The 18,507-nt window shown below is 39.7% G+C and overlaps 3 protein-coding genes and 1 long non-coding RNA gene across 7 annotated transcripts; 3 read left to right on the top strand and 1 right to left on the bottom strand.

Moving 5' to 3' along the window:
• Positions 1-96: 96 nt before the first annotated feature.
• mau2 (MAU2 sister chromatid cohesion factor) lies at positions 97-6,758 on the bottom strand. 3 transcript variants are annotated; one of them, XM_025066296.1, is made up of 20 exons: positions 6,513-6,758; positions 5,440-5,863; positions 5,034-5,051; positions 4,812-4,877; positions 4,601-4,696; positions 4,433-4,527; positions 4,313-4,340; positions 4,064-4,219; positions 3,831-3,977; positions 3,631-3,721; positions 3,361-3,464; positions 3,160-3,237; positions 2,998-3,063; positions 2,750-2,833; positions 2,614-2,663; positions 2,453-2,530; positions 2,247-2,358; positions 2,055-2,145; positions 1,430-1,557; positions 97-1,338 (listed from the first exon to the last, which is right to left on the bottom strand). In XM_025066296.1, the coding sequence occupies exons 2-20, from the start codon at positions 5,671-5,673 to the stop codon at positions 1,264-1,266; spliced, it is 1,797 nt and encodes a 598-aa protein (XP_024922064.1). In that variant the 5' UTR covers positions 5,674-5,863; positions 6,513-6,758; the 3' UTR covers positions 97-1,263. The 3 variants fall into 3 exon arrangements, with proteins under 3 accessions (XP_024922064.1, XP_024922063.1, XP_016897668.1); XM_025066295.1 differs by having other exon boundaries at positions 1,430-1,560; positions 6,513-6,757; XM_017042179.2 differs by lacking the exon at positions 6,513-6,758 and adding an exon at positions 6,024-6,149 and having other exon boundaries at positions 1,430-1,560.
• armc6 (armadillo repeat containing 6) lies at positions 6,656-10,140 on the top strand. The gene is made up of 8 exons (XM_017042187.2): positions 6,656-6,771; positions 6,979-7,112; positions 7,380-7,465; positions 7,555-8,125; positions 8,198-8,343; positions 8,421-8,552; positions 8,806-8,943; positions 9,051-10,140. Exons 2-8 carry the CDS (start codon positions 6,992-6,994, stop codon positions 9,261-9,263), a joined length of 1,407 nt encoding a protein of 468 aa, XP_016897676.1. The 5' UTR covers positions 6,656-6,771; positions 6,979-6,991; the 3' UTR covers positions 9,264-10,140.
• Positions 10,141-10,385: 245 nt separating this feature from the next.
• On the top strand, positions 10,386-16,964 carry slc25a42 (solute carrier family 25 member 42). 2 transcript variants are annotated; one of them, XM_008333836.3, is made up of 8 exons: positions 10,386-10,916; positions 12,215-12,359; positions 12,551-12,662; positions 12,918-12,943; positions 13,077-13,243; positions 13,721-13,837; positions 14,006-14,157; positions 14,256-16,964. In XM_008333836.3, the coding sequence occupies exons 2-8, from the start codon at positions 12,279-12,281 to the stop codon at positions 14,579-14,581; spliced, it is 981 nt and encodes a 326-aa protein (XP_008332058.1). In that variant the 5' UTR covers positions 10,386-10,916; positions 12,215-12,278; the 3' UTR covers positions 14,582-16,964. The 2 variants fall into 2 exon arrangements, with proteins under 2 accessions (XP_008332058.1, XP_024922074.1); XM_025066306.1 differs by lacking the exon at positions 10,386-10,916 and having other exon boundaries at positions 12,215-12,326.
• Positions 16,965-17,244: 280 nt separating this feature from the next.
• Positions 17,245-17,805, top strand: LOC112488722 (uncharacterized). Its single transcript, XR_003053104.1, has 2 exons — positions 17,245-17,457; positions 17,512-17,805. It is a non-coding gene; the product is annotated as an uncharacterized LOC112488722 (long non-coding RNA).
• Positions 17,806-18,507: the final 702 nt, after the last annotated feature.

Raw genomic sequence — 18,507 nt, forward strand, 5'->3', positions numbered from 1 at the left:
GATTGATCACATGCAATAAACTGCCTGTGAAACAGTTCATTTTTAAACATAGTGTAAATGCACAGCAGAGATACCAGTGAGAGATCGAGAGATTACTACAGTGTCATCGTTTTTTATTGAGCAACCCGGCTGTTACAACGATAAAGACACACATTTGCCTTTTATTTTGTTTGAAATATCATGGCAAGTACAACACACAATCAGTTTCTAGAAACATGTCCTTCCATAGCAAGGTCTTGTTTTTAAAATCATGAGTAAATTGCACAAAGTTGAACCTATTGAGCAACTCGTTTATGTTGCATAGCAGCATAAACTCCACCATTGGTTATTGGCTTTATTGAAAGTAGGAAGTCACTCACACAACAATGTAAAAAAAAGTTAAAATTCTCCTTCAATGCTTATTTTGATGCCTACATCAAAGTCAAAGTTAAAAACAACTACAATAGTTAAATATCTGTTGGTTTTTTACATTAAATTACAACAAAGTCCCTTCAACATATAATCCTTCAACAGTCAGCCTTGAACCTTGACCACTTCCACCACACAGCAAATAGGTATGTTCTGTTTAATCTCATTCCAGCAAGATTTCTTTTGTCTGAAGGTGTGACAACAAACTGTGCTAGTGTACCACCAGTGTGACCATGACCCTTCAACAATCTGTACGAACATCCATTTAGTCCAAGTCCAGTCATGATGCTCCACTGCCCTTAATAACGCAGTGAATGGAAGCTCGCCAAGTGACACAGTGCACTGACTCAGTTTCTGATTTAGTTTTTCTGCCTTCTTCTCTTTCTCTCGGTTTCTCAGTGAAATGTGACGGTAAACCTTAGTGAACTGCAAAAAAGGGATGGAACAGTGTTAAGGGGAGGTGCTTTTGGGGTGTTACTTTAACAAAAAAAATCAGTAGTTCTGGTCAATTCATTTTATGGGAAGTGTAACTAGCTGCTTGTTTTTCTTAGTGTTGAATCTTAATGTAAATGATTAAATGAACAAATTGAGTCCTATTCCAAGAAGTAAAATGTGCGTGTCACAGCGGATACTTTAGATTTAGATTATTTACACATCTGGTGTTGGAAGACTGAAGGCTATTAGTGTTGATGAAGAAGAAATGTTTAGAAGTTGCATTTTACATGTTTTATCATTTAAAGTGATCACTTTGCTAAAAACCGTTTTTTGGCATTTAAATATTGTGCATTAAACTAATGGTTTTTAGATTTTTCTTTCTTCATTTCCTACAACAGCTCCTCTGCTGCGACGTCGTTCTCAGAGCAGGCTGGCCAGGCTGGTGGTCGGTCCATTCTGGGGCTGTAACTGCACAGGAGGCAGGCCTTCTGTCCACTGAAACAACAACAACAACAGCATGACATTACTCTCTATGCTGGCTGAAGTGACTCACTGTTTGCAGATGGATGACTGATACTGTCTGTACGTTGATGAGGTTGTGTTCGGGGAGGCTGCAGGCCGCGATGTGGTCCTGCAGGAGCTGCTGGGAAAAGTTCTGGTGCATCTGAGCTGCCTCGTGGGCGTCCATAGAGTTTCCACAGGCCTTGCTCAGATCTGCTGGGGAAGTGAAGACAGCAGTTGACTTCCATCTGTCTTTGGTCAGTTAGACAATATTTTTTAATTTTTTATTTCCATGCATCCATCTATTTAGTTGTTATTTTAATTATGTGCAACTACTCCTAACCTTTTGGCACTCACTTGACACATGTATCCAGGTGTTACTTACAGTCTATTTACGTGGTAGACGAAAAAATCTACGCAATTTAAAAAACGTTAGCTACGATACGTATTTCAGTCAGCAAACAAAATGAAACTAAAGATAGAACACAACTACGAACTAGGATTTTGTGTACGTTTAAGACAACTCCATAAGATTTCCTATTGCGCCCCCATGTGGCCAAAGTGTGTACAATAGAGAAGACAAGTGATATAAAGCGTAATGTTAACGGCAACGTTTTGGGCTTTCTGTAGTGTTTTCATGTGATAATGTGCAAATATTCATTGTTACTGCCATGGAAATGTATCAAACTGGGTGTTCGTAGCAGTTGTACCTTTCAGAAGTGCAGACGACCAGAGCTGCACGGACATATCTGGGATCTTACTGGCGAGTTGCATGGCAGGAACCACCATGTTGTTACTTTCCTGGATATGATACAGTGGCATTAAGGGGAAAATCAAGAGTCATTCAAGTCATTAACGTTTGAGGCTACATTAATAATTCATTTGCTGATGTGTGGTCTTACCCTGTGGTTACCCAGGACATAGAAAATGTGGCCCAGTAAGACCAGTGAACAAGCCGTCAGCCTGTTTAGATCCTCAGCGTTGGACATCTTCAGCGTCTCTCTTAAAAATCTCCTGATGATGCAAGTTTACATGCAACTGTTTGTATGCTAAATTTAAACACAGGGCATCAGCACTTTTTTTTTTAACATTGCTGAAACACACTTACTTGGCCTCATTGTAACGTCCCTGGAAAAACGACAGGAGACCTCGTATATAAAAGGCTGCTGCTCGTAGACAATGGGAACTGGAGAAAAGCACAGACAGTACTTTGGAAAATTAAATTAAAATAATTGTAAGTTGTTTGTTTTCATTCTTTTCTATTCTTACCTGACAGGAAAATTGTGATCGGGATTAATTCTCTCCAATAGACTATAAAGCTGTTGAGTCGAAACGAAAAACAGTCAAATCTATATCCACCCCTGTACTGCATTTGCCTACAGAAGAAGGGAAACAGCTGACTGACCTCTTGGTGTCTGTTACCTTCCCGGATGTAAACACTGGCCAGGTTAGTTACTATGAACGTCCACAGTTCCTGGTGTGATGTCAGCTGTCAGGAGAATTGAATTATCATTAGTTCTTTTTTACATAGAAAAATATAATAAACCTTGCAACATTACATCTTCTTCATTATTTATACGCTTGTGTGTGTGTTTGTTAACGCAATACTGGGTCTTAAAAGTGGGGATAAAAAAAAGGAAGTGAAAGACTCACCTGCAAAGCAGCAGTGAACTGAGCCTCAGCATTGTCCATGCAGTTCACAGAGATACAGTAAAGGCCCTGGAACCGATGAGGAGAAAAAGGGTGTGAATGGTCAGTAACTTGTTTTTTTTCCTTCTTTGTTAGCTCACTCTCCACACCCTCTCTGAGACTCACCAGCAGTGTATGAAGCTGAGCAGCGTGATTTGTAAATAATCTGGGAGACTGCTGACAAAGCTGGCAAATCTGGGAGATCTAAAAATATATATATATATATAGCACAAAACAACACATTTTAAAAACAAAGACAGCCAATATGTCGAATAAAATGTTATTAACGAGTTCATGCATGATTTTCTTCCATAACTCGTGACTCACCTCTTGTAAGGCCATGGCCTTGTGTCCAGTGACGAGTCGGCACATGATAATGTGCTCCAGCAGGATAACTTGGAATGTGGAGAGGATGGGATTGCTGTCCAGCACTTTAACAAACACACACATGAAATGTGGATCTACATGACTGGGCGCTTATATTTCACATTCAACCTGATGCCACCAACAGTGGAAGTTAATAATTGATGGCTATGTAAGGACAACATGCAGACAGGATGTAGGAGTGGAGATGCAGCCGGACTGCAGTGAACTTACTCTTCAGCTTCTCCAGCTGCATCAGAGCTTTGTCTGTGTATTTCTGCGCTTTCTCCAAGTAACCTGCCTGCATCGAGTGCATCACCGTGACCTTGATGTATTAACAAAAAGAAAAAAAGAAAAAACACATGCTGAGCTTCTGTTACACAACAAACATATATCAAACCTTTCTATCATGTGAGCTTTCATCAACATCTCACCAGGTACACAAGCACACACATATGTTCTTTGGGCAGCCAGTGAAAGAGAGCTGCCGGATTAGTGGGAAGAATCTCATCATCGTGGAGAGTAGAGATGGTCTGGATACACTGCTGCAGCTGCTTTAGACACGGCTTCACACTCTTTACCTTAAAAAAAACACACACATAATTAAGTGAAGTAACTCAATGCCACATCGATTTAAGGAACCTAAATATGGATGTACTGTAACTACCTGTCCAGCATCCAGGTAGTGTGTGACCTGCAGCACCAGGAAGAATACCCTGAGGGACTCCTTCTGGATAGGGTTTCCCTGCCAATTCTCCACGATGGTGCCGCACAGTGTGAGCAGAGGGTGCACCTCGCTAAGCTTCCGCTCCATCAGAAGTAACTGCAGAGAGACAGATGCATACTGTAATAGACAACACGAGAAGTATTCTGTAAAAATGTTTTTTTTTTTAAACAAAAACATATCAATACTTACCATTCCTTTACTTAACAAAAACAAAGCTCTGTGGAGAATCACACATAAATAAACAGAAGAAACATCACTACCAGAACAATGAAAAAAAAAAACCCAACACGAACATGTGACCTTGTTTACCTTGTGTATTCTGATCCCATGACTCTTGCATACTCTGCTCCCACTCCGAGCAGATCACATGCAGACACCAGGTCCTTCTCCAGTGCATGTAATTGCTAGGAAGAAGTCAAATTCCACATGAAAATTTATTTAATGTGACTAAGATTTCAAATAGTGATTTTCTCTTACTGCCAGCTGAAAAAGAAGTCTGCAGTGCCAGTAGGGAGTCTGCTGAGAGATCTGTATGGCCTTTCTCAAAACTGGTTTGGCCGAGTCCACCAGGTTCTTCAAAGGAAAAGAAAACCATTTTACACATCACACCATAAATTAAAATGCAATTAAAATAAACCAGAAAAAAGATTATATGTTATTTTTACACTTTTTTATTGCATCCACCTACCTGTTGACAGTAGAACTCCGATAAAATACTCGCTGCTTCAAACTTGACATCTTCAAACTGAGGGATCTGTTGCACATCATAAAGGACTTTTTCTTTGGATGTGATGCTCGTATACTGTCCTGAACCATCTAGAGATGTTTCAGGAATCTGAGCTTACACATTCTGCACAAATGTACACACAAATATCTCATTCTTCATAATCATTCATAAAAAAAAGGATACTTGTTGGGATAGGAACCACTGCGAAATGAATAGGAAGAATAGATGTTACACTCTCATCAACATCAACATCAAAACAGTGTAATGTATAAAACAAGGACTGTGAAAGGGTTTTAATAATACTGTCGTCTGTCATCTTGATGAGTTCTTTAATAACTTTAATAATGTTCTAAAAATGATCTAAAAATCTGTGTGAATGAGGTGAAAATTTAAATTAACTTTTGCTTTTTTTCTTTTCTGAATATGCACTGCGCAAGAGTTTTTTCTCAATTCTTCACAGATCAAGCAGAGCCTGATGATTATGTCTACTGTACTGTGGACACAACGTGCATAACAAGGAATCATCACATAAACATAACTTGGAACAGTGTTTCCAACCACAGTCCGTGGCCAAAACCGCTGCTCTCACCGCTTTCTCCAGGTGAGTCTGGGCCAGCTCACTGTTCTTTGTGTGTCGGTACAGCACCGAGCCCAGCTGCAGGTGAGTCCGGGCCTCTACCCTGGCTGTCGGCTTGAACTGGAACACAGCCTGCAGACAGTGCACACAGAGACGGATCTTGGAAGGACTCGACGTCCGAAAATGTTCTGCAAAACCCAGCAGAGCAAGGTACCAAGACTCCGAGGGTTCTGTATTTGCTGCCATATTATCCTGCACGACAACACCTGGACTTCAACAAATAGATAGATCCCTCTGAGCTGCCTGGTCTTCAGCAGCGGGTACTCTCCCCGGTGTTTTGTGTTTTAGTCATTTGCATCAATCCGAACCTCTCAGCGCCATGCACAACAGAGGAGGAGGAGCTTCCGGTTCTGGTTAAAATAACTGTGGATGTTATCTGTACAACATAACGGAGCAAAATATACGTTAGTATTTTGTCACTTTTATTATAAGAATACATCTGGCGTAACTAAATATTATTATTTTTTAATTGCAATTGCTACATGACACTTTTGTTTTAAAAAATAAAATGTATGTAAACTCGATTTAACACTCACAATGCAAATGTTTGTGTGTGTGTGTTTTACACACACACAAAACATTGATATAACGATATCAATTGGGTGCTATTTGCGGAACCATAATTTCAGTCAACGTTTCAGTCCGGCAAGTCCTTTTGTCGGACCTCTGCTGCTATTGCTATTCACTTCCGCAACATTTCCTCCCTACGCCTCTTCAAGAACCAAATCTAAAGACGTTAATGTCGTAAATCGACTACAAGGGCCGGTGTTGTGCGCATTTTGGCTTCTACATGAGCGTTTCCGCTGTGTTGTTGGTTTTAGTCCTCGAGAGGCTTGCTTATATTCAACACAATATCAATTTATATAATTTACTTATTTAGACGATACATTATATTTATATATACACACATCTGCTAAAATATGTTTATTTTTATTCTATGTATAATGACAATTATCAAGACTTCGGACCTATATGTTTATCTTGTACGATAGCGAAAAAAATATATATATATAAAGATAACTTACTGAGGAAAGAAGGAAATAGTCGTTCTTTGCTACAATCAAGTTGATTTGGATCAAAGCCGAGGTAAGTTTTTGATGTGCGGTTGTCACAGTTAAAGGTGGGCAATGCCACATTACAGATGCCGAATGTGATAAAACACCTACAGGGTAATACAATAGAGGACGGCGTGAACGCGCGGGTAAGCAGCTCGTCCTGACACCGAGAAGAAGCGCAACACTGCTTTCAATCAATAAACTGGTGCGGTCTGGGCGGTGATATCAGGTAAGAAAATGCTGGGTTTGACAGAATTCTCTAACATCACGTATTTTTTATTTTAAGAGCTTTTTGTTACCCGAGCGTTGTAACAGTATGCGGCGATGATAGCAACGGCAGTAATAGAACATTAGTTAGCTTGCTAATATCAGACTGTCATAGCTACAGTGTCTGATGAGTGTTTCTGATTCAGTTTTTGTCTCACAACGTGTACAGTGTTGGAGACAAGATGTCTACACGTAGGATCACTCAGGAAACGTTCGATGCTGCCGTCAGGGAGAACATGGAGGAGTTTGACATGGAGCCTGACGAGGCTTTGGGGGAAGCTGTGGAGCAGTTTGAGTCTCAAGGTAAATTCTGGTGGAACTACTATATATCATCTATCATTCTGACACTGGCAGCTCTTTTTGACGTTGATTATAACATTGTTTTAAGCAGCAAAATGGTCTTTTGGCATTGGGCCCCTCAGACCCTTACAAGTGCATATTAGAATGCAGGACAACAATTAAAATGTGTGAGATTATTAAAATTAAAATGTGTGAGCACGTTGCGCTTGGTCACTGTAGGTCACAGTGAAGAAAACTTTAATTAAAACTCCATCACTGGTTTGGTTGCAGGCGTGGATCTCACCTGTATAGTAAAAGCTATACCAGCCGCATCTTCCGATGATAAAGAAGAGGAGCAAACACATGAGGTTTTACAGGTAAGTCCTGGACTGCTCTCTGAAATGTGAAATAATCTCTTCAGTGTTATGTTTTTGATTGTGGAACACTGTTCACGTAATTGTCACAGGCTTTGGATTCCTTGAGACTGGGACAAGACTCTGACAGTATCACGGAACACGTAACAGACATCCAACGCTTCACAGAGCAGTGCTCACTTGGATTTGCACAGCGTTACCTGGCAGCTCAAAAAGATGCATATCCCCTCATCCTCTCCTACTGCAAAAAGTGTGTGGAGGATAAGGACACTGCACTGCCTGCTCTGCGTGCTCTGGCTGCACTGACTGACGGACAGCCAGACCTTTTGGATGCCAAAGGTCAGCAGTTTCTCTTGGATGTTCTCAAGAAGTACCAGGAAGACTCTTTGGTGATGCGTGCAGCTGTTCTCGTTGTACGTCACTGCTGCCTTAAACATGAACAGAACAGGCAGGATTTAGTCAAAGGAGGAGTCCTGCCCCTGTTGACCACTGCTGTCAAACGACACGTTCAGTGTGCAGAGGTAGTAAAGGAGGTTTCTGCAGCTCTCAGAGTCATGACATTTGATGATGATGTCAGGGCTACATTTGGACATGCTCACGAACACGCTAAGATGATCGTCCTTGAGAATAATGCGCTGAAAGTCCTGATTGAAGCTGCAAAAGGTATTATAATAAAAATTATTAAATTTCTTGTCAAAATTCAACTAAAAAATGGATTCTGTTCTTTTGTTGCAGCTCACCAAACTAATACTTCTGTCCTGAGTGAACTTTGTGCAACTTTGGCTCGCCTTGCTGTAAGGAATGAGTTCTGTCAGGACATTTGTGACCTGGGAGGATTAAAGTTTATGGTGACGTTGCTCTCAGAGAGCTACGAGACAGCGGTGATTTACAAAAACACAAACAGATCAGAAACTATTAGCCTCTGTTCTGCTTGGCTGAACTGTTTTTTCTTTTACAGGAGTTGGTTCGTCAGGTCCTGAATGCAATACGAGCAGTGGCAGGAAATGATGATGTAAAAGATGCTGTAGTGAACGCCGGTGGAGTCCAGCTAATTGTCATTGCCATGAACAGACACATCAGTAACTCTGCTGTGAGTTTTTTTATTATAATAAGAAAGTTACCATCAAATAAATAAACAATATTATAGTTAGCAATAGCAATTTCAATTATTGTAGACAAAGATAGCAGTCAGTCACAGTTGTTTAAAGAATGGCTTTAACATACAGCATATGTAGCTGAAAGTTAGCAACATTAGCATCTACACTGGCAATACTGTATATATTTGCTGTGGATAAAATAGTATCCACATCTCATCATCCAATTGTGCATATGTGCCTCTGCAGGTGTGTGCAGAGGGCTGTGCTTGCCTCTCGGTCCTTGCTTTGCGTAAACCCAACAACTGCAAAGTCATCATGGAGAACAGTGGTGCCCTGGCTGCAGTGCAGTCCATGAAGACACACACAAATGTGGTCAATGTACAGGTAATACTGTATGCTGCCATCAATAATTAATTAGTTTAATTCAATCCAAATCCCCTTGATGATAAACTAGCTCTTCCTTCCTGTGTATGCCTTATTCTTCCCATCAGAAACAGGCTTGTATGTTGATCAGGAATCTGGTTTCACGTACACATGAATACAACCAACTGATCCTGGAGATGGGAGCAGAAGCACTGATCACTCAGGCTATACAGACCCATCAGGACTGTGGGGATGTCTGTAAGGCTGCTCTCAGAGATCTGGGATGTCAGGTGGAGCTTCGTGAGCTATGGACTGGCAAACGTGGCAATCTTACCTATTGATGGCAGAGAAATAGCATCAGTGGACATCATGTTCTCTGCACATTATTCTAAGTAGTTGTTTAAGATACTCACGATCTGTTGTTTTTGAGGAGCTTGTGAGTATCTTATTTGGAAAAATATAGATAAATGTATTCCTGTTATTAAATATTTCTCATTATAATTATTCTCTGGTCTCCATTTGGATTTGAAGGTGAAGTTAAATACCAAAAGAAAATCAAAATGATTGTGCTGTACAAGAATAACACTACTGCCTTAAATTTCAGAATTTATTTTATATTTAGTGAGGCCTATGATCCAATTTAATTTAAAACAAACTAGTTCAGAGGAAGTGGGACAAAAACAATAAATAAGTACACTGGGCTCATTAAGACAATGCAATTGATTCTGTGTTCAGACTCGTTAGTTTAAAACCAGTGCCAAACAGATACAACAGTACATGCTCTCTAGCAAATTAAGCAAATGTTGGTGGAGATGTCATTCTATGGTTCTGTTTTTAAACTGTCATCAGTACAAGTTATAAAAAGGTCAACATAACAGTCAAGTTTGAACACAAATATAAATAATCTTGTAATATTTTTGGAATAACAACAACAACAGTTAATTGGAAATAATGTGCCATGGAATAGTAATTATGTTTCAACAGATGTCAAATACCTTACTGTGTACAGTATGTTTACAATGATAAAACATTTCTGTATTTTTTTTTCTTTTTCCAAGACTTTACACCAGAAATGTAGACCGACCTCAGTCAAAACATCTGTATAACTGTGTCAAAACTCCTAATGTTACATTTGTCTTGAGTGTGTCTCCATATTACAGTCCTCAAAATTTTAGTAATATAACATATTAAACATTAAAATGCTGTCATTGCCTTTTAGGATGCTCCTTTTATACTAAATCTTCCCGCCAGATAACCTGCTGATTGACGACACCGAGAGAACTACCTAATTACTAACAGTTACTACTACTTCTAATACAATATTCTTACTATTTTTATATTTTTATAGTTATTACTATATAACTATAGTGAATGAAGTACTTTGCCTCAGCCCAAACTTGTTAATTATTTCAACTATAGACTACTCCTACGTCTAGTAATAATAATCATATTTATATTAAAATATTCCTAGTTATTCGAGGGTGGAGAAATACTTAAAATTTTACTTAATCTCAAGATGAGGGCGTGATCTTTCGACGCCCTCTTAACTGACCTATCACTGATCAAAGTCAAAACACACCTCCTCTTACTACATTTCCCACAATACAGCCTCACTCGTCCTTATCAACCCTCCGTGCAGTTCAGCAGTAGTAGTAGGTCTGCTCTGTGACAGCTGCAGTCATTGAATTTGTACACTACTCTATCGGTCATCTTGAGTCACTGCAGGGTTAATGAAGCTATTGGATGTTTATCTCTCGATACCCTTAAACACAGCAGACATTTGTTTTCTGAAGAACTAAGTCAGCCATAGCGTTAGAACACACACATAGATGCACTTACAGTACTAGTAGTGTAGCCACATGCTAACGACGAGCTAAAGCTACGTATCCTGCTAACTTCTGGAAAGAAAAATATTCGACAGCTGAGGATTTTTTTTAAAGCGCCGGTAAATAAAATATAGCTGCTGCTCCTGCTGCTGCCTTTTGACGTGTGAGGTAAGAAGTGTCAGCTATCTGTCCTCTGAGTTTGGGTCTTAGTTTGTGTTTGTGTTAAAGTTTCTTCGGGGGAGGTGGTTATGTATTGGTAGTGACCGACAGGGGCTACTGTCATTCTAACGGTTACGATTACACAGTCGGAAATGTATTGCTATCATGTTTGTTGTAATATTCCGTGGCTTAAGTTACGTTTTGACAAACAACAATATAAAAAATCCTATACAAATGTCAGATTGTTGTCAAGCACACCCCAGTGTGTGTCAGAGACGTCATTGTTCTTAGAGAAAATGTCATCAGCAATAATGTCTCTGCAATCCTAATTGTATCAAAACACATATTGATAAAAGGTACTTTATTGTGATGTATGTCTGATGGTCAAGAGGTAATAATTCTCAATGACAAGACTTTGATTAATATAACCAGACTCCTCCTCTGCATACAGACTAATTACCACTTTATAACCAAGCAGAGAAAACCAGTTAGTAATGCATACTCATTGTGAACACAGCTCAGCAAGCAACCTCCCCTCCGTTGTGTACCTTTTAAATGCTAGCATTGCAATGCATTTCAACAAGCCATGCAGTCCACTTGCTCTTGACATAGCAAGTGGACAGAAACAAGGAACTGTAAAATGATATGCATACACAAGGAGGCTGCAGGGAGAGGGGTAGAAGGCCTGAGGGTAAGGACAGTGGTAGGTTAAACGGGACATATCAGAGGACTTATTTAAGGATCTGGCTCATAGCCCTCTTGTATGAGTGCCAGCATTTGTTGCCCATGACTACTGGATATTCAGCAGACCCCAGATTACTTCTTCAACTCTCAATGGCTTCTCCCCTAATCTGAACACTCATATTAGCCAGTGTTCTAGAAGGCCTGACACACAGAGAGACTTTGTTTGTATCCCACATTATAGCCCTATAGAACTTAATCTTATGGCAATGTTTTTCTCTAATAAAACAGTTTACCTAGTGCAGACAAGTTGATCCTGTTTTTTATTTGACTACACATGAGTAAGATTGTTAGGTTTGTGCAAAGATGACAGATGCATTAACACTTATCAGTTGTGCTAACAAGGGATGGGCTTGTTTTCTTAAGTTCTTCTACAAAAGAGCAGAAGTAGGCCAAAAGTATTTGGATTATAAGTTACCAATTGCTGTAGGTGTGTGTGTGTGTTTTGACCAGGGTTGTTTGAAAGTCAGTGACACTGATTCAGTTTGCAGAGAATTAAAATGCAGTCTTTTATATTAAAGCCACAACCTTTTGTCTTTTTCTGCCTTCTTTTCAACACCATTCAGGACCCCGTGTTGCTGTCCTCTAGTGGTGGACTTGATGAGCTCTGTCAGTATATAGTCCTTGGGAATGGGGAATGGAGTCCAGGAACAACGAGCATCGATCACACAGGGACAGGTGCTGCCGCTGACTTCGTCTCCACAGGCAGCTGTGAGACAACAGAAGACAATATATTGTAAAACTGTTTTAGAATTAAATGTTAAATTTGTGATTTTGCATGTGTAAAGAACAAACATCTTAGTTAGACCACCAGACAAACAACACTATGATTATTTAAGTTTTTTTAGTGGCTCTCCACTCTTGGTCCCATTGACCTAGATGTGGTTCTTTTATCGCTGCAGGAACTGATGCAGACTCGGTCTGTCCTCAACTCACTCGTCTCAGGAGCTTTAGCTGGAGCTGTGGCTAAAACAGCGGTGGCCCCACTGGACAGGACTAAAATCATTTTCCAAGGTGTGTTGGATGGTCTTTAGTCCTCAACCTATGGTGTTTTGGGCTTGCATCTCCATCTCCCATAAATGTATTAAGAAAGTATTAAGAAATTTCCCATGGGAACTAGTTGCTGAGTGGAGCTGTGCTTTACATAAACAGCTTCTTGTAACTGATAATGTTCATTGTATATGTAAGTTTGGGGTTTATACAAGAAAAGACAGTAATACTTTGATGCACCATCTTATACGTAAATATCCTTTGTGTGTTTTTATACAGTGTCCTCAGCCCGATTCTCTGCAAAGGTGAGTTTGTCCTTAAGAGCATTGAACCATTGTTTATTTTGACGACCGATATTAATTTGGTCTTATTGCATTGCTGTTGTTGTCAGTGGCAACTGAGTATGAGAACAAGTTGTATGTTTGTATTAAACCACAGGAGGCATACAAGTTGATATACCATACCTACCGGAAAGATGGCCTCCTCAGTTTGTGGAGAGGAAACTCTGCCACCATGGTGCGAGTCATACCATTCGCTGCATTTCAATTCTGTGCACATGAGCAGTACAAGAGGCTGCTGGGAAGCTACTATGGCTTTGAGGGCAAGTAAGTGTCTCCTTATATGGCTGGGTTCACTTTTGGCCTCAGTAAGTGTTGTTTTATTTTCATAATATGATAGCAGATGTTTCATGACTCAGTTAGGCAGCCAGCATCAGGGCTGACTATTTCCATTCATGACATCACGGGTTTCATGTGTCACAATCCTAAACCTGCAGTGTGTGCTATGACATTATCACTTGTGTGTTAGCATCCTTCTGGAACAATGTATTTAAAATACCTTAGTTCAGTCAACATGTTGACCATTTTTTTTGCTTTCACCTTTTCCTTCAAAACCAGCCTGAATACCGTAATTAACACATAGTGTCATTGTAATAAATCTACAACAACAGGAGGAGTAGCCAAGTAACAGAGTCAGATTCTTACATATTAATTATATGAATATAAATGTCAAAAATAATCTTTAGTTTTAGACTGTGAGGCTGAGGTATGATGTATTTTAACTGGGTCATTTTGCTGTGTCAGAGCTCTGCCTCCATTCCCACGATTCCTGGCTGGATCTATGGCTGGACTAACGGCGTCCATACTGACGTATCCACTGGACATGGTGCGAGCGAGAATGGCTGTAACCCCAAAGGAAATGTAAGATCATCTTATTGTTAGAGCCCGTTAGAACTACTGTAATGAATTTTTTTTTTTTCATGTTATAGTTAAATTTCAAATAACCTTTATTTGAGAACCAATTATATTGGAGAAGCTCATACGGTCATTTTTAAGAGTTACAGATTTACACCTATTTTCTTCTTAAAGGTACAGTAACATTCTGCATGTGTTTGGGAGAATCTCTCGAGAAGAGGGTCGGAAGACTTTGTACCGGGGCTTTGCACCCACCATACTGGGTGTCATCCCCTACGCTGGTCTCAGCTTCTTCACCTACGAAACCCTGAAGAAACACCACGCTGGTAATGGTCCACTGCTGCCATTTCTAAAAGTATTTCTTGGCTACTGTTGCAGTTAAATTTTATAATTTCATGCTGTAACAACCCTTTCCCTCATGTAGAACGCAGCGGTCGCCAACAACCCTACTCGTATGAACGACTGATATTTGGCGCATGTGCGGGTCTCATTGGCCAGTCGGCATCTTACCCTCTGGACGTGGTGCGGCGTCGCATGCAGACAGCAGGGGTCACAGGCCACACGTACGGCACCATCCTGGGCACGATGAAGGAGATAGTGTCTGAGGAGGGCGTCATCCGTGGACTGTACAAAGGTCTCAGTATGAACTGGGTGAAAGGGCCCGTTGCGGTCGGGATCAGCTTCACCACATTTGACCTCACTCAGATCCTCCTGAGGAAGCTGCACGAGATGGTCCACACGGGACGGTAGTGTTGATTCAGAGTGGCACACAGGAACGGTACCAGATTATCCTCCACAGCTCTCTGAGGACCAACAAAGAAGAAGTGAATTGAAAGAGGGAGTCTGCAGCTGGACAGTAGCAAACACACTGGCTCAGGATGATTGGGTATTATTTAGATATTCTCTCACTTTATGTGAAACAAGGGATGTAGGTACACAGCCTGTGTAGGCGCATTATATGTGGTGGTACCTCACACAGTGGTGTGGTGTGGTGTGGTGGACATCCACAGGCAATATGCTCATTAGTTTTATGTGTGCACATAGGGCAGACATAGGGCAGATCAGGCCTGAATGTGTGAATATTTATCAAAGAGTTCAGAGGTTCACTCTCACAAACCGATGACTCTCAACTGCCTTTATGTGTTTGCTGAACACAGACACCCACTAATGCAATGCAGGTTGCCACTCTTTTCTTTTCCCTATTAGCTTTAACATCAGTTTTAGATTTGGTTTTGAGTTGTTGATGTTTAAAACCCCCTAACATTAGTACATCAGTCTCATAAACTTTAATTGGAAATGTACCTTAACTCTCAGTTGAACAGAGAACGCAGAAAGTTTGGATTATTGTTGGTAACAAGCATGACATTTTTGCCCTTTCACCCCTCTGTCCCCCCACAGGCATATCTCTTTGTGTAATTTATATGTGCTGCTTCTTCACTTCACAGAAACAAGTTATACATTTAGTTTTCAAGACTAGCAATTTTCCATTGAATGTCCCATCCAGGGAATTACATTTCAAATTCATGTTTAATGAACCTTTAATCTTCTGCACTGGCATCAGGAAGTTAACTTTTTTTTTAATCCTGGCCAAAACAGCTGATAGAATGACTTCACAGCTACATCCATTTCTTATGTACAGTCTCCAGTTACAATTGACAGTTGTGCTGCTCCACATTTCTGTACAGATGAAAAAAAAACTTCATTTATGAATGTTCCAGTACAAGTTGAGCGTATCAAAATATGCTGTCCCGTAGAACCCCAGGGTGTGACCACAGTGGCAGCCTAATGTAATCTGATACAGCAGCTCTGCTGTTTGTTATGTTTACACTGTCCCATAATAGTTGACAGGTTGAAGCCTATGTATTTTTATAGACATAATGTGATGAACACCATTCTATGGGTGATGAACAGTATATGGTCACCATCATATTGTGTGTCACTGCTGGTTGACAAAGACATTCACACAGTCCTATAGTCATCAGACAGATGTCTTCCATTTACTGTCGGTATTTCAACTGAGTGTTCAAGTGGTTTAATTTTCACCAGTTCATCGAAGTTCCTCTTTTAGGTTTTTTTGTGGCTTCTTTTTGGTCAGATAGCAACAGTACATAGAGATAAAGCAGAGGGTTAGCACTCACACTTAGTGATCAACTGCCCAGGGTATTACTCCTGACATCACTTGTTTCTTTGGTTTAAAGTCTTGTTAGCATTTGCTAACTACACTGGAAAGATATTTTTAGTTCAGCTTATTTAACATTTTACTTTAGGCCAAATAGTTGAATAGTGGTTTATATACTGCTGGTTCAATCCCTGGTGATAACTGATGGTCTGTGTATAGAGTTTACCTGTTCTTCCAGTGTATCTGTAAGTGTTCTCTAATGTTCTCAATGTACAATACCGTAATTGATACATTATGTTACACACATGCTGCCTTTGTTAGCCACACAATCTATTAAATATGGTCCTAGCTCGAACTTCTTTCTTCACTACACACTACCTCCATCTCAGCAAATCCGTATGGTAAGCTCAGAAATATTTGAAATTATGAGAACCTACACTAAACTGTTCTCATGAAGTATTTCTTCTCTTCCAATATACAGAAGACAATAAAACCCAGAGCAGGACCTTCCTTTTTGGTGGCTGACAGGTTTTTTCAGTACTTGTCATTAGGATGAATATGATTGGCCATCTTTCATCAGTACAAACATCACTGCTTGTTCATTAGGCCCACACACTGCTGTAGACAGACCAGGTTCCTTTTTATGTTTTTATATTCATCTTCACCCCTTACTTTCAGTAGTGCCTCGGCAGTGACTGCAGGTGTTCTTAGACAGCATTTTCATTCTGCTCCTCTGGAAGGTTCCAGGGACTGAAGGCTAAGTGAAGGCACAGTTATTGACACACAAGTGCCTGACGGGAGAAGGTTTTAAAAATGATGACCAAGTTTCTTCTGCTTCTAACCTTTGTGAAGGTTCTTTCCATTTTCCTAGCCACAATTAAAAAAAAAAAAGTACCAGAAACAGCAGGTGGTGCCGCAGAGACTGAATAATGAAATTCAGTTGCAGTTTTCATATGTGAATTTTTACTTATCAGACTGCCATGACTGAGTGATTAACACTTAACAGGTTTTAGACTCAAGAAAAAGACATTTGATTATAATTATAAACTGACCCTTTAGTTCTGTGATTCTCAAACAGTGGGTCGTGCAGTTCATGCCAGTTCTCTGCTCAGCCTGCTTTTTCCTTTTATTACAGTAAGATTCTTTTTTTTTTTATTATTGCTGCATTTACCTACAAACAATGTAATGTAATTGAAATGTGACAGAATCACTCAGACAAATCTATGAGCACAGTACCAGTAGTTAAGTCATTTTTTGCTTACATTTTTGGCCACAATGGTGAATTGTGTACTCATTGTATTTGATAAATTCAACTTAATATTAATATAGAATTAAGTTGTTACTGAAAGCTAATGTGGATCATGAGGCTCAGTCACTACAGCTTTAGATCAAAGTTCATGATTGATGAAACAGACTAAAGTCTAACAAGACTGGACACACTCCTAGACAATCATTAAATGCCAAAAAATGTGTTGTGTGTTTAGTTGTAAAGTGTGACTTTTTTTTTGTGACAGTGGCTTATTGAGGAAAACATGCTGACTAACTTTACTACAACAACAAGCTGTGAAGAAAGTGACAGTGGCTTATTGAGGAAAACGCTGACTAACTTTACTACAACAACAAGCTGGTTACAAACTGAATGGTTGTAAACCCTGTTTGTGTGCCTGGTTACCAACATGTATTTGTATTTTTTTTGTGTTATTGCTACAGTTTTGATGCCTCCTTTATTGACCCCAGTGATTTGTGCCAACTGTTTACCGTTGACAAATGTTAACGCTGCCTCGTGTGGCCAGTCTGTAGTGTTGTGTTTCTGTAACATTTAAAAAATTCTAAAATAAACTGGATACTAACAATACATGTTTGTGATTATTTTAATTGCATTTCTGATGATCCTTGATTGTCAATTAGGGGCAGAACTGAGGCTGTGTATGGGGGTGGGGTTGAAATGCCTAAGAGTTCTCACAGACAAAGGATACTCTTGTGAAGTAAAACTCTCATTTTGTGATGTTTTAAATTTAAACTTGTTACAAATTAAACAGAAGTCAACTACAAACAAAGGGAAACTTGGGATTGTTTTATCCCAACACATGACAAATGTGAAAAAACTTAAATCTAAGCTGTAGAAATAAGAGCCATGAAAGAATAGATGGTTTGGTTTAAGTTTCAGTTATCCAAACCTCACAAGACTCAGATCAACAGTTTACATCTACAACAGCTGAGGTCACCAACACTGAGGTCAGTGTCTAAGCATTTAGTTTGAGGAGAAACAGGTTAACATTTTGTCTTTGTGAATTCCTCAGACTTAAGTTTCAAAGAAATAGGGGAGTAAAGACAGTGCAACCAAGTCAAATTTAACACTTTATTTTGAACATTTTACATCAACATGACAGAGATGTAGTGTCTTGTTCCAGTCTCAGATCTACTGGATCAAAAACAAAACAAAAAAAAAGCGTAATCAACAAAGAATCATTAACATAACCCAGAAAAGAACAAATCTGAAGAGATCCAGAGGCAGAGAAGGTCTTTCTTCTGGGAGTTGGTTCATCTGGACCACTCC

The sequence above is a fragment of the Cynoglossus semilaevis genome, chromosome 20, assembly GCF_000523025.1.
Source record: "Cynoglossus semilaevis isolate Cse_v1.0 chromosome 20, Cse_v1.0, whole genome shotgun sequence".
In the NCBI taxonomy this organism is placed as follows: domain Eukaryota; kingdom Metazoa; phylum Chordata; class Actinopteri; order Pleuronectiformes; family Cynoglossidae; genus Cynoglossus; species Cynoglossus semilaevis.

Excerpts from the sequence above, each read along its gene's own strand:
- mau2 (XM_025066295.1), bottom strand. The coding sequence starts at position 5,673 with ATGGCAGCAAATACAGAACCCTCGGAGTCTTGGTACCTTGCTCTGCTG. Across the intron at positions 2,834-2,997 it reads AGTTCACTGCTGCTTTGCAG|CTGACATCACACCAGGAACT; the intron begins GTGAGTCTTTCA and ends TTCTCCTGACAG. Across the intron at positions 2,359-2,452 it reads GGACGTTACAATGAGGCCAA|GAGATTTTTAAGAGAGACGC; the intron begins GTAAGTGTGTTT and ends TTGCATCATCAG.
- armc6 (XM_017042187.2), top strand. The coding sequence starts at position 6,992 with ATGTCTACACGTAGGATCACTCAGGAAACGTTCGATGCTGCCGTCAGG. Across the intron at positions 8,126-8,197 it reads CCTGATTGAAGCTGCAAAAG|CTCACCAAACTAATACTTCT; the intron begins GTATTATAATAA and ends CTTTTGTTGCAG. Across the intron at positions 8,344-8,420 it reads CAGAGAGCTACGAGACAGCG|GAGTTGGTTCGTCAGGTCCT; the intron begins GTGATTTACAAA and ends TTTCTTTTACAG.
- slc25a42 (XM_008333836.3), top strand. The coding sequence starts at position 12,279 with ATGGGGAATGGAGTCCAGGAACAACGAGCATCGATCACACAGGGACAG. Across the intron at positions 13,244-13,720 it reads TACTATGGCTTTGAGGGCAA|AGCTCTGCCTCCATTCCCAC; the intron begins GTAAGTGTCTCC and ends TTGCTGTGTCAG. Across the intron at positions 14,158-14,255 it reads CCTGAAGAAACACCACGCTG|AACGCAGCGGTCGCCAACAA; the intron begins GTAATGGTCCAC and ends TCCCTCATGTAG.